Here is a 14,932-nt window from a genome sequence, read left to right as displayed (position 1 = left end):
TTGTTGAGAGAGTGAGAGTGAGAAAGAGAGAGAGAAAGAAAGAGAGAAAGAGAAAGAAAGCAAGAGAAAGAGAGAGAGGGAGAGAAAGCAAGAGAGAGAGAGAAAAGAGAAAGAAAGCAAGAGTGAGAGAAAGAAGGCAAGAGAGAGAGAGAACGAAAGCAAGAAAGAGAGAGAGAGAGAAATGAGCAAAAAGGGGAGGAAAAAAGAGAAACGAGAAAATGATTGAGACAGAGAATGAGAGGAGAGAGAGAGAGAAGTGACTCTTGATTTAAAGCATATGATAAAAAGCACCCAAAGAATAAGAGAGGAAACCCCCCCAGCCCTCACCTGTTTTTGGAAATGGTTCAAAAGTGTGTATACACACACACACATGGGTGGGGAGGAGACAGGGATGGAAAAAGAGAGGAGAGTATCTTAGGGTGTCATTTTGTGTCATTTTAGTTGGTGGTGTGCCCCAGGATTTTGTAAATGTAAAAAATGTGCCGTGGCTCAAAAAAGGTTGAAAATCACTGGTGTAAAATATGAGTGGAACTAATTCCCCCCCCCCCTATTTTTCCCATTTTTGAATTGCCCATCTCAAAGCACACATGAAATTAGTTTTAATTTGGTTTATAAGAAATTTACAGTAAGAATAATATTTATTCAGCCTACAAAAGAGTATTTTACTTTTCATATCTTTGTCTTCATGTTTTTTTTCTTTTTGAAATAATTTGCAACAAAAATATTTAAACACATTTTTTTTTAATCCTTATCTAACTTGTTCAAAGAATCTGGCATTACAGATATGAATGAAAATATTCCCAAGTTTTTGCATGGACATGAGTTTTCAAGAAAGTCACAGAATTATATACCAAAGTAAGCAATATTTGAATTCCTTTTCAATAGTTCATTTCTGTATCAAATGTATATTGCTGTCCATCTTACCTAAAGTGATAACAATTCCTTTCTTATATCTCCTTGTGAATGGGTAGAAAGGAAGAGACAAAATGCTCATTTATCTCGTTAGCTACAATTAAAGCAAGATCGATAATTATTATAATCTTTCTATTGGGATGAATCACATAAAAAGGCCATAGTGAGCAAGAGAGCTATCCATATAAAATTGGTAGATTTTTTGGAGTATAAGACGCACCGGAGTATAAGACACATCTTGATTTTAGAGGTAGAAAAAAGGAAAAGGGTATTCTGTAGTAATACAGTGATTCCTCGAGTATCGCGAGGGTTCCGTTCCAAGACCCCTCGCGATAATCGATTTTTCACGATGTAGGGTTGCGGAAGTAAAAACACCATCTGCGCATGCACGCCCTTTTTTTCATGGCCGCACATGCGCAGATGGTGGAGTTTGTGTGGGCGGCGGGCGGCACCCAGGGAAGGTTCCTTCGGCCGCCCAGCAGCTGATCTGCTCCGCAGCGCGGCAGCAGCAAGGAGCCAAAGATGGGGTTTCTCCGTTGCCCAGGCAAAGGGGAAACCTCATCTTTGGCTCCTCGCTGCTGCCGCGCTGCGGAGCAGATCAGCTGCTGGGTGGCCGAAGAAACCTTCCCTGGGTCTTCCCGCCGCCCAGGCAAAGGGGAAACCCCAAGATCGCTTGCCGCTTGCCCGTCACCCGCCCGGCCGCTCGCTTGCCGCTTGCCTGTTCACCCGCCCGCCCGGCTGCTCGCTTGCCGCTTGCCCGTTCACCCGCCCGCCCGGCTGCTCGCTTGCCGCTTGCCCGTCACCCGCCCACCCAGCCGCTTGCTTGCCGCTTGCCCGTCACCCGCCCACCCGGCCGCTCGCTTGCCGCTTGCCCGTTCGCCCGGCCGCTCGCTTGCCGCTTGCCCGTTCACCCGCCCGCCCGGCTGCTCGCTTGCCGCTTGCCCGTCACCCGCCCACCCAGCCGCTCGCTTGCCGCTTGCCCGTTCACCCGCCCGCCCGGCTGCTCGCTTGCCGCTTGCCCGTTCACCCGCCCGCCCGGCTGCTCGCTTGCCGCTCGAGAGCAAGAGGGGGAGAGATAGAGAAAGAGAGAGAAGGAAAGAAAGAGATGAGAGAGGGAGGAAGAGAGTGTGAGAGAGGAAGAAGCAAGATAGAGAAAGAGAGAGAGAGAGAAAGATGAGAAAGGAAAGGAGTGACGTCATCGGGTGGAAAAATCGTGATATAGCGTTTCGCGAAGATTGAGATCGCGAAAATCGAGGGATCACTGTATATTATTTAATAAAATACCAGTGTCACAGAATACTTTTTACAAACATGTACACTTTTTACAAACTTCAAACTTGACAGCTTTAAGAGTTATGGATTCTCAGAATTCCTCCTCCAGTCATTCATTTATTTTTTGATTTGATTTGATTTATATGCTACCCCTCTCTGAGTCATGCTATCTCAGGAGTTGAAGCCCACAAATCTTAAACTTGCCAAGTTTGAAGGCCATTGCACCCCTAACCCAGGGGTCTTCAAACTTGACAGCTTTAAGACTAGTGGACTTCCAGATTTCCTCTTCCAGTCATGCTAGAGGAGTAATTAGAAAATAAAAACACCTCAGTTTTGGCAACAAAAAAGTGTTTTTTCCGCATAAATTGGATGGGCAAATTGTCTAGGAAGCCTGCAGAGAGCTCCTTGATGCTGAAAGATGGCAAAAATGCCCCAATTTTTGTGAAAAACGGGCTAGTTTTTGTCCATTCCCCCCCCCCCAAAAAAAAATCCCAGGCATTTTTGCCATCTCTCAGCACTCAAGAGTTTTCTGTAGGTTTCCCAGACCTTCTGTCCATCCCATTTTTGCGAAAAATGTGTGGGGAGCGGGGCTTTGGGACAGCAAAAAAAAAAGGTGTATAAGACGCACCGACATTTCCACGCTCATTTGGGGGGCGGTGGAAGTTGCATCTTATACTCCAAAAATACTATAAGAAAAGAGGCACAAAAGACAATGGACATGTATGGAAAATAAAGATGATAGATCCGGGCCACCAAAATAGGTGACAAGGAGACAACAATAACAGTAAATATACCTAGAAGAATATAATATATAGATAAATATAGATAAAGGAAAAGATACAAGTAAAAGAACATCACTTAAGATGGAATGAAGTTAGGAATTTGAGGTGCTTGTCTGTTAACCATAAAGTATATTATGATTAGATGTATTCAGGGAAGGGACAAGAGAGAAGAAGAAGAAGTAGAAAAGGAGAGAGGGAGGGGAAAAGTAGGAAAGAGGGAGAAAAGGTAGAGGGAAGAGAGGCAGATAGAGGGAGGGAAATAGTATTAAATATAAATGAAAAACAGACAGAAAAATTACAAAAGGTGCAAAATTAGGGTATATTGGACAGAAATAATTATGTTTTGATATGATTTACAGTATATGTATGTATGTTTATGTGAGGTTGTTGGAAAAATTAGGAAAAAAATTAAAGAGCAATGGATAGTAGCAGATATCATATGCTCTGTTGTCAGTATTAAGGTAGAACTCATTGGTTGATCACTATACTTCACTAACAGAAATCAATTATGATTTTCTTGTATATTATGCATTGTTGACACCACAAGTGACAGTTTAGTCATTGTTGATATCACAAATGACAATTGCTAAAATCCTAAAATTATTTTGCTATATTATACATGTTAAAATATTATGGAGTTAAAATTATCATCTGTAATACGGCATCAAGATCAGTAGCATAATATACATTGATGGGTTTTATACTTCTTTTGTGATATGTCATGTTTGAATTTCTTTGAAATGCATCAGTGTCATTAGTTTATTGCTTATGCATAGAGGTACAGAGCTACCGTAGTAGTGAGAAGGGGTTCAGTTAAAAAGATATGGGCAATATACCTGTTCTGCTTTTTGCTGGTATTTGTATCAGTCTGATCAAGTTTTGTTTCTTTGCTAGAGTTTCCAGAAAGCTGAGCTATAATGACGGGAGAATCAGAAGAAGAGAACTCATACAGAAGGATAATGAGGAAACGTTTCTGGAAGGATTTGGAGAGGAAAATGTTTTTTAGCAAAACGTATTTAATCCAGTAATTTCTAGACAGAATATAGATTCAGTGGAATATTCCTGAACTAAAGTGGGAAAATATTTTTACTAGTTATTTAACTCATCAGCTCTAGCATAGGACAGTAGATTTAAAAGACTGCAGTAAAAATCGAAGGATAAAAACTAATGATATAGTTCAGCATCTAAATATATGAAATTATTCTCTGTCATTGGAAAATTATGGAGATAATGGAGATACTCTTTCTAACATTCAATAGTTCAGCTAATTGTTTTTTATTCCCTTCCTGACGGTTTATTTAGCTTAAGTGGCTATAAGAAACATCTTTTGCAGTCCCTTAATTTGTTTGATCTGCACCTCTAGAAAGAGGTTATTGGGATATGGGAAATAAGCAAGATGTAAATAAGTTTTTATAACCTGCTTTTAACTTACTATTCAATAAGCTCATGCTTTAGGAAAAAATTATTTCATTGAAAAGAGTACATTTGAAATTATCTTTTTTTATTTTTAAATATGCCTATTTGACACATATATCCTCATCTAATAAACATTATAATATGTTTGAATTTTGACTGAGTTTGTTCTAAGCCTGCTACTGGAACATGTAAGACTGGTAATTTCACCAAAGATAAGTCTTTCCTTATTTGCTTTCTAGGCTACCCAAGATGGAGCATAGAAGGTTTGGCTTATGGAAAAAAAGCTATACATTAAAAATAAAATACAATAGATAGTGACTTGGGGGGAGAGAAGACAGCAAAAAAATTGTTTCTCTCCATTGGGTGTTCTCAGTCAACAGAAACGGGGCCAACAAGAAAGGCTCAATTCTATAAGGCTATCTTGTGAATGAAAAGTAATTTCAATCTAATTTTTTTGTTTCAACGTTGAAATGGGGAATCTATATACCAGGACAAAGTATATCTAAGGTTGATGATGTTACCTAGTTAGTGTTGTGGTTAGCTCTGGCCCAGCTCCTGCCCCAAGGACTGTGGATGTGGGGGAGACATACACATGCTGCAGGCCTGTTTTGCCCCCGGTGGAATCTGCTGATGAAGGCTCCTCTGACCAAGAAGACATGAGTGACAGGGAGGAGGAGTGTGTGGCAGACAGCTCAGAAGGAGATCAATTATCTAGCTCCTCCTTGGATTCTGAACAAGAGTTAATGATACAGCCACGCATGCGGAGAGCGATGCATAGGCAACAACAACTGAGAGATTATTATCAAAGAAAATGAGGCCACCTGTGGTTGGGTGGGGCTGTGGTAATTAGTGAGGCTGCTATAAATCAGCGTTTCCCAACCGGTGTGCCGCAGCACACTAGTGTGCCGCGAGACACGGCCAGGTGTGCCGCGAAGCTCCAGCGGGGCGGTGCCGGTGCCGACCTGGAGCTCCCGCTCGCAGCTGTCCCCCGGCTCCTGCTCGATGCCGCGGTTTTTGGCGCTCTCCTGCTGGGCCCCAAAGAAGGAAGGCAGGAAGAAGGAGAGCTTCATTCTTTGCGCCTTTTTCTCGCCTTCCTTCTTTGGGGCCCAGCAGGAGAGCGCCAGAAACCGCGGCATCAGGCAGGAGCCGAGGGACAGCTGCGAGTGGGAGCCCCAGATCGGAGGCAGTGCCCCGCCCAGCTGGAGCTTCTCTGGCGTCTGCGGCAAGTGTCCTTTTGGGCCCGGCGGGAGGGCACTGGCGGTGGGAGCGGGGGGGGCGGCTGAAGCGGCCGCAGGCAGTCGCGGGGAGATGGCGGCGGCGAGAGGGAGCTCCAGGCGGCGGCGAGAGGGAGCTCTCTCTCTCTCAGCTGACTGCAAGCGGGAGCCCTGACGGTGGCGGTTGGAAGTGCTGCTGGACGCCGTACATGCTAGCGCTGCGGGCCTGGCATATACGGCGTCCAGCAGCACGTCCAGCTGCCGCCATCAGGGCTCCTGCTTGCAGTCAGCTGAGAGAGAGAGAGAGAGACATAAGAAAGGCAGAGAGAGACAGAGCGAGAAAGAGGCAGAGAAAGAGAGACAGAGAGAAAAAGAAAGACATAGCAAGAGAAAAAGAGAGACTTAGCAAGAGAGGCAGAGAGAGAGAAAAAGAAAGAAAGAGAGACAGCAAGAGACAGAGAGAGAGAAAGAAAGATAGCAAGAGAGGCAAAGAGAAAGAAAGACATATAGCAAGAGACAATGAAAGAGAGCAAGAAAGAGAGAAAAAAGCAAGAAAGAGATAGCAAGAGAGACAGAGAGAGAGCAAGGGAGAAAGAAAGACAGGAAGGGAAGGAGGGAGAGAGAAAGAGCAAAAAAGAGGAAGGAAGAAAGGGATGGAGAGAGAGAAAGAAGGGAAGGAAGGAAAAGAGAGAAAGAGGGAGAAATAGAGCGAAAGGGAGGAAGAGAGAGGGTTTTTTGTCCAAACTTTTCTTTAGCCTGTCCCCTTTCAATGTTCCCCAGGATTTTGAAAATATGAATAATGTGCCGCGGCTCAAAAAAGGTTGGGAAACACTGCTATAAATAGCATCCTGTGGGTTTGGCCTTTGTGGAGGATTATCTGATAGATGTGTTTCGTGACTGCTTTACTGACTGACCTTTTGTGTGCTGATTTTTCCCCGCTTTGAAACTAAACCAGGGCAAAGTGTGTTTCACTTTGTGAAAGAAGAAGGACTGTGAATTGCCTCACAGCTGCAAGCAAAGTATCACAGAACTGATAAGGGACTTGTACAAATTACCAGTTTGTTTGGAAACAAGTCCTCTTTGCTATACCAAAAGAGGGCTTGGTTTAAGTGAATTTTCATTATAAAGAACATTGTTTTGAATTTTCAAATGTGTGTGTGTGTGAAATTTGTACCTGTGAATTTTTGGGAGGATTCTACCAGAGAGCCAGACAGAACAGTTAGGGCAATGAAAAAACAAGAAGAGAGCTCAGAGACCACCAAAAAGTCCTCATTTCAACCCTGAGCTACAAACATTCTCTTTTATTGATAAGTTAAAATACATTTATTAAATAATTATTAGAGGAAATATTACATGATACATATTTTGGAACTAATTTATTTTCATGTCAAGTTAGATAAAAATGTCATATTTAAATATTTACTTCCTGGAACTATACCACTAACTAAATTTTGTCTTGAATTTATTCACTATGAACAAAAAGCAACTATTACTAATAATCCAAAAAAGTATAAATCAGATTTAAAGGCCACCAACTAAATTCAGGAAAATAAAATGTGCTTAATTCAAACTTCATTGCTATATTATAGGATTTCCAATGCATCTGTGTAGTTTTTATTACAAGATAAATGTTTTGGACTGAATTGAATATGTATATCTGGGGAGAAATTAGGAGTATCACTTCTTATAGAATACACTATAAAACAGTGGTGTAGAAGTCAATAGCATCACTTAAATACAATGAAAAATGTCAAATTCTTCCTTGGAGATTTATTTTTATACCTCATTTACTACTCTCTTTACAGACCATTTAATTCAGATGCTCAAGACATTACACACTCATTGAGTAATTGGGATTGACTCTTAACCGTTCTTAACTAGCAGGAAACTAAATACATGCCGACATTACATTTGCTAGCTGTACAACTGTTAATTAGATGAATCAAAGCTGATATATTATTCCCTAATTAACCTTAAATATTTCCTGATGTTATTATATGTGCAGTATGGCAAGTTATAATTATACTGAGCAGAGCTGAATGAGAAAATTTTTCTCAGGAAGTTAGCAAAATTTTTGGTGGTGGTTCTAATCTAATGGACTCGAACTGTTTCATAATAAAGACAGTACAGTGGTACCTCTACTTAAGAACTTAATTCGTTCCGTGATCAGGTTCTTAAGTAGAAAAGTTTGTAAGTAGAAGCAATTTTTCCCATAGGAATCAATGTAAAAAGCAAATAATGCGTGCAAAGCCATTAGGCAAGCAAGAAAAGCTTGGAATTTGGGTGGGAAGAGGAGGAGGACAATCACTACCAAATGAAGAAGGTGTGAGGGAAATTTTTAAAAAGTACTCTGAGGTGGAGACAAGGAACATGCGCCTCCCATACACCCTATGTGAGGCTGCCTCCCACACACTGCACCAGAGAGAAACCCAGACGGGCGAAAGGGAAAATTCCCGCTCCTTTGACAAAAAGATGGCTGCTGCTACCTGCTTCCTCTTCCTTCCCATTCTGAAGGGCTCCCCTCTCGCTCGCTCACTTCGTAGCCGATGCCATTCCTTCACTGTGGTGACTCCTTGGTTTGGCTGAAGCCGAGTTGATCCGGCCAAGGTGAAGCGCCCCTTTTGCCTTTTTGCACCCAGATACTCCGGGAGGCAACTTCGCGCTGGGTGTATGGGAGGCAGTACAAGGGAGTCACCACAGCGAAGTGGTTTATTCCCTCTCCAAGCGCCCAGAGAATAAAATGCTTTGTTCGCTCTGGACTGCCAAAGACTCCTTAAGCACCACCAAAAGGTTCCTCTGGTAGCCCAGAAAAGCCTGAGATGGCCGTGATTTAAGGGTGAATGCCAGGAAACTGGCCGGTTTCATGCCGCTCTCAAATTTCCTCGGAATTTTTTCCGGCCTCGGGTTCTTAAGTAAAAAATGGTTCTTAAGAAGAGGCAAAAAATCTTGAACCCCCGGTTCTTATCTAGAAAAGTAGAGGCGTTCTTAAGTAGAGGTATCTCTGTAATTTGGTTCCTACTCATGAGTCAAGTAGAGGGTATAACCACTTCCACACTGGCCTGTTAAAGCAAGTTTCTTCACTGCCCAGACAACTTCTTGCATGATCCAGACTCTTCCAAGCACCACGTCAAAATGTAATTAAGTCTCAAAAGATTATATGAATCATACCTCTACAGAATTCAATGGCACAAATTATTTTATTCACACAATCATTTAACTTGGCAACTGACTGTTTCAGTGAATATTTAAATTGAGAAAATGATTTAGTTACTAAAACATGACATCATTTGCACTGTGTTTTAAACCAAACTCTCTGAACGAATCAACCTGAGAAGTATTTTCAGACAACTTATTTTCAGCACTGAGTTGTTCACTGTTGAGATAAATGCAAGACAGCGTGGAGTTGTTTCTGGTAAGTTGATTTTGCCCCATTTCTAATGTAGGATATTTCTTTTTAGGCTGAATTTTCTGTTTTCTTCGGACACTATGATCAAGGGAAGCATAACACATTTGGCGTTCAGCTGTCGGCTACAAAAAAAATTATATTAATGGTCATGTCATTTAATATTATTTAATAATTAACAGCTAACAATAAAAGTAACTATTAAATGGCATGGTACACCTAAATGAAATATAAATTTGCAATTATGTGTTTGAACATTGGGCATTATCTAGCAAAATGAAATTCAGTGGTGAAAAAGTAAGCTTCTACATTTAGGCAAAAGCGATCATGCACAGGTACAGTATGGGTGATACCTGGCTCAATAGTAATAAATCTGAGTGGAATCTTGGTGTCCCAGTGGACAATCATTCTAATGTGAGCCAGCAATATTCAGCAGCTGCCAAACAAGCCAACATTGTTCTACGCTGCCTTAACGGGGATAATAGAATTATTATTATTATTATTATTATTATTATTATTATTATTATTATTTATTAGATTTGTATGCCGCCCCTCTCCGTAGACTCGGAGAGGCTCACAACAATAACAAAGACAATGTAAGAACAAATCTAATGATTTAAAAAACACTAAAAAGCCCATTATTAAAAGCAAGCATACACACAAACATACCATGTATAAACTGTATAGGCCTGGGGGAGATGTCTCAGTTCCCCCATGCCTGTCGGCAGAGATGGGTCTTAAGAACTTTACGAAAGGCAAGGAGGGTGGGGGCAGTTCTGATCTCCGGGGGGAGCTGGTTCCAGAGGGTCGGGGCCACCACAGAGAAGGCTCTTTTCCTGGGTCCCGCCATACGACATTGTTTAGTCGACGGGACCCGGAGAAGGCAAGAATCGTTGATGTGAAATGTTAATACCACACAATGCCTTGGTAAGACTGCACTTGGCATACTACATCCAGTTTTGGTCATGTAAATAAAGATGTTGAGACTACAATAGTGAAAAGAAAGACGGGGTGACATGATTGCAATCTTCCAGTATACAGTGGTACCTCATCTTACGAACGCCTCTTCTAACGAACTTTTCAAGATACGAACCCGGTAAGATTTTTTTGCCTCTTCTTCCGAACTATTTTCACCTTATGAACCCAAGCAGTTGCTGCTGGGATGAAGGGGTTTCTTTTTCCCCCCTTTTTTGAAGAAAGAAAAGGGAGGGGCTGCTTGGAGTAGGAAACATTTTACAGAGAACAACGTGCTTGCAAAGGAACTGAAAGGGTGTCTTTTTAAGAAAGAAAAGGGAGGAGGGAGGGGCAGCTTGGGGGAGGAAAATTTTTGCAGAGAACAATGTGCTTGCAAAGGCACTGAAATGGTGTCTTTTGAAGAAAGAAAAGGGAGGGGCTCCCCCCTTGCCTTTCTTCCTTCCCACTCACCCTTTAGCCTAGCCTTGCTTCTTCCACCCGCCCCCTTTAGCTGCTCCTCCCTGCCCTCTGTTTGCCTCCCTTCTAAAGTTTGGGATTTTCCTGAAGGATTTGCACGCATTATTTGCTTTTACATTGATTCCTACGGGAAACATTATTTCATCTTACAAACTTTTCACCTTACGAACCTCCTCCTGGAACCAATTAAGTTCGTATGATGAGGTACCACTATATTTAGGTTGACATAAAGAGGGAGTCAAACCTCTCAAAAGCACCTGAGGGTAGAATAAGAAGCAATGGGTAGAAGCTAACCAAGAAGAGAAGCAATTTAGAACTAATGAGAAATTTCCTGACAGAACAATTAATTAGTGGAACAATTTGCCTCCAGAAATTCTGAATGCTCCAATACTGGAAGTTTTTAAGAAGAGTTTCGACAACTATTTGTCTGAATTGGTATAGGGCAGTGATGGCGAACCTTCGGCACGTGTGCCACAGGTGGCATGCGGAGACATATCTGCTGGCACACAAGCCATTGCCCTAGCTCAGTTCATGTGTGCCAGCCAGCTCGTGCAGAGGCTGAAGGAGGGAGTTTTTAGCTTCGAGAGAGCCTCTTTGAGGGAGGGCATTTTTGCCCTCCTCCAGCTCCAGGAAAACCTTTGGAGCCTGGGGAGGGAGAAACATGAGCCTATATGGGCCTTTGTATTCAAACAGGGCTGTTTTTGCCTTCTCTCGCCCCCTAGGAGAACTCTGCAGGTCTCCCAAACCCTCTGCATTGCCCATATTTGGAAAAAAATATGGGTGAAAATGGGCCATTTTCACAAAAAACAGAGGTGTTGCATTTTGTTATGGAGTAATAAGTCAATTTAAAACAATAAATGAGCATAAATAAATGTGATATATCTACATAGAATTGATGAATACACACACACACACACACACACCAGGGTGATTCGACACAAAATGTAACCCTTCCCTGGTACAGAGCTGATAGGATTGGATACTGTAGCCTAGAGGTTAATTCTCTGCCTTACAAGGCAAAGGTTGCAGGTTCAAGTCCCAGTGAGGGTACGGCTAGCTGATGAGGCCAAAATAAGGCCAAACTAGATCTATCCTAGTCTCCCTTAGTTTTCAAATTCAGCAAAAACATGTGACATACATACATACATACATACGTATGTATGTATGTATGTATGTATGTATGTATGTCACATATATATATTTGTTTTCGTAGATTTTCACAGGTACAGGTATGAAGGTCTTGGCATATTCGGGTTTCTTCCCATGTAAGATTCAGAGATTTCTGGTGATGTTTCAACAAGGTCCCACTCGTCATGTTCAGGCTAGTGCTTCTGTCCTTGTTCTAGGTCGAACACAGCGAGACCTGAGCTGCCTTCCCTCTATAAATACTGGTGGGTGGCTCAGCAGCTGCAAGCTGTGTTGGCTCAGTAGCTGCAAGCTGTGTTGAAACTTCCTGGTCAGTTAGTGGGGTAACACCTGGGGTCATTGATGTAATTGATGTATGCTGATTAGTTGATGTTTGTGGATTGGGACTGATATCCTGAGTAGTTGGAGATTGCAGGCTACTTAGTTGTTTTGCAATGTGTGTTCTGAGTCTGGTTTCAGTTTGTATGACTGATGAGGGCTGGTTTCCAGATGTCTGTTAGGCAGGAGGTATCATCACGCTTGTTCATATTTTGGGGATGTTTTTTTATTTCAATGGCTTCCATGATTATTCTTTTGTTGTAGTGTTCTGTTTTGGAAATTAATTTAGTTCTGTCAAAATCAATTTCATGTCCCGTAGTTTTGAAGTGTTGGAAAAGGGAGGAAGTTTTTTCTTCTTTTCTTAATGCATTCTTATGTTTTGCAACACGTGCATTTACTCTCCTGTTAGTTTGTCCAATATATGTGGCTTGGCAGATTTTACATGGTATTTGATAAACTCCCAGCTAGAAAACATATCATTCAGCACCATAAAGGGACTTGAAAAAAGCTGTTAGAAATTAAAGAACATTTATATAAACAAGGATGTACGAACCTGTACGTCAGTGGTGGATCTAGGAGAAGGGACACTCATTTGCTCATAGCAACTTTCATCTGAAAATAATTTTTGATGTAGAATGTCTTAAAATAGTTACTCTATATTATTATCAATCATATAAAGTTCTGCACTGACCTGTTATACGATGCAGTGTAGCAGCTCTAACTATAGTATGCTGTAAATACTGTACCTGACATATCTCACTTCCTCTAGATCATTATCATTATTCCTCTAGTGTCATTATTGTCACGTGACATATCAAAACTTACCCCCTCCCCTTTGCTAAAATGTGTGGGCATGGCTAGTAGTACATGCATTCGGCCCACAGGCCGCATTAGATTAAGGAAGGATTTTTGGAGGAGCTGCTATAGTACTCTGCTTCTACTTTCTTGCTGGGTAGATATTTAAACTGAACTGAAGAAACTCCTTGGATAAGAAGTGAAATACTTTCATGGAAAAAAACAAAATCCAGTTGCCTTTTGGAAAAGCATCTTTGCACCATGACCTAAATGACTGAGATAAAATATTATTGGGCATGGATGAAAAGCTCATTTCCAAACTATACAAATTTTTGCTAAATTATGAAATGATAGATCAGGTCAAGGGTTCCATGATAGCATGGGCCCAAAACTTTGGTTATACTATCAACCTAAACTAATGGGAAAAGATATGGACTATTAACTACAAATCAACAATGTCATCCACGTACCATCCAGCAAATCAACATGTGGAATTTGCCACCTTCCCATTTATCCAAAATGTATTTAAATGTATCCCTGAAATTTTGGAAATATTAAGGGAATATCATGTATGGTGGACCTGTCCAGTGGTAAAAAGATTTTGAAAAAAATAGAAATTATTTAAAGCAAATCACTACTCAGCAAATTCCATTAAAACCGGAATTATACCTACTTGGAAGATAGATATTTAATACTGCACATAATCAATGCCGCCAGGCTTGCTTATGCGCAGACATGGAAATTAAATACCGTCCCTTCAATACTAAACTTAGTAAATAAAGAGTTGTTGGATATGTTCTTCACTTTGAGTTATTTGTAGAAATAATAAAGGCAGGATATAAATTAAATAAACAATAAAGCATGAACTATTATATTCTTCTTAACCGCAACATCATTTTCCAGAAAAGAAGGAAAGGAAAAGAGGTAATGTCCACAACAATTAGTTCTAGTTAGTCATATGAATCTAAATTCATATTACTTTATTATGGCTTTTAATTAAGGTTTTATAGCTCAGATTCTATATTTGACCTTTTTTTACTGTTTTTGTATTTTATACTATTGTTGTAAGCCACCCTGAGTCCTTCGGGATTGGATGGCATAGAAGTCGAATTGAATGAATGAATGAATGAATGAATGAATGAATGAATTAATGAATGAATGAATGAATGAAATGAATGGACTTTATTTATAACTTACTTAGCATCTCCTGATGGTAGTGATTAAGATTGTCATAAACCGGACAAGCTTCTTCATGAAATTCCTCATTGCTGTGAAAGGGTGCAAGAGAGTTTTAGAACAAACAATGTGGACATATTGTATTAAATTGTATTGTATAATTTGTTTTTAAAAGTATGATTTCTATGACTACATGATTTATTTTAGTTTTCACTCTTTTTGGATAAACAATTATTTGAAAAATATATCTCTTCTCCTATCTGCACTTCCTGCTTTCCTGCCCATCTTTTAATTCATATTACTTTAATTGTTTATTGCTATTGTTTTTATTGTTTAATTGCATTTACATTTTTCACAATTTCTTTCTGGTTTTACTGATGTAAGCTGCCCAGAGTAAATGGAGAAAGTAAATTTAGCTAACAAAGAAACATAAATAAAATAAATATCCAGATTTCCATTTATAAAAACAGATTTCTGATGTTCACCATAGAAGGTACAAACATGGTTTCTACTAATTTCTCCTCTTCTATTTCCAGCAGTCCTCTGAAAATCTAATGTGTGAAATGTCTTTGAATATTAGTAGATCAGGTTGATAGTTATGTTGTTGATTTGAACTCTGAGCTTGGTAATTTGATTACAAATGTTTCATGCCCATTTGAAGAGACATCTTCAATGCACTTTGGATTGGGCTTGTCTGGGGGAGCATTGCCCTTTAAATATCTTGCTGAGTCCTAGTTTGATTTCAGGGTGTGTGATTGGCTGACTGTAGTTGCTGAGTCATAGTCCTTGGTTTTAAATACCATATGTGTTATTTAATTAGTGCTGGTGTTGTTATTCGGCTCAACAAAGCACAGTTCTACAGATTCCTGAAAGTACACAAAGAAAACACCCTATTCTAGCGGATTGTCTCACTCTCTAGCAACCCAATTACAAACTTGCCAAAGAAATGTGGAAGTGCCTAAGCATCTAACTGACGACTCTCAAAACTCCATAAACAACACCAGACAATTCCTGGTGTTACGATTTGACAAAGACAAAACAACGATATCATTCGATGTTACTGCATT

At 40.5% G+C, this 14,932-nt stretch overlaps 2 protein-coding genes across 5 annotated transcripts in view; one reads left to right on the top strand and one right to left on the bottom strand.

The window, feature by feature from the left end:
• The window catches only part of HJURP (Holliday junction recognition protein), a 36,376-nt gene extending 31,844 nt beyond the window's left edge, over positions 1–4,532 (top strand). For all 3 annotated transcript variants that reach the window (XM_070750109.1, XM_070750108.1, XM_070750107.1), the window contains 2 exons: positions 768–855; positions 3,861–4,532. In XM_070750109.1, the coding sequence (XP_070606210.1) occupies positions 768–855; positions 3,861–3,972 (200 nt within the window). In that variant the 3' untranslated portion in view covers positions 3,973–4,532. The remainder of the gene's footprint in view (positions 1–767; positions 856–3,860) is intronic.
• A 4,259-nt stretch (positions 4,533–8,791) lies between these two features.
• TRAT1 (T cell receptor associated transmembrane adaptor 1) overlaps positions 8,792–14,932 on the bottom strand; it is a 99,763-nt gene continuing 93,622 nt past the window's right edge. For both annotated transcript variants that reach the window (XM_070751723.1, XM_070751724.1), the window contains exons 5-7: positions 13,887–13,957; positions 12,448–12,506; positions 8,792–9,124 (exon numbers count right to left, since the gene is read on the bottom strand). In XM_070751723.1, coding sequence (XP_070607824.1) covers positions 8,867–9,124; positions 12,448–12,506; positions 13,887–13,957 — 388 coding nt within the window. In that variant the 3' untranslated portion in view covers positions 8,792–8,866. The remainder of the gene's footprint in view (positions 9,125–12,447; positions 12,507–13,886; positions 13,958–14,932) is intronic.

The sequence above is a fragment of the Erythrolamprus reginae genome, chromosome 4 (assembly GCF_031021105.1).
Source record: "Erythrolamprus reginae isolate rEryReg1 chromosome 4, rEryReg1.hap1, whole genome shotgun sequence".
Classification (NCBI taxonomy): Eukaryota; Metazoa; Chordata; class Lepidosauria; order Squamata; family Dipsadidae; genus Erythrolamprus; species Erythrolamprus reginae.
Note: the sequence above shows the minus strand (reverse complement) of the source record. Positions and strands in the feature narration are given on the sequence as shown.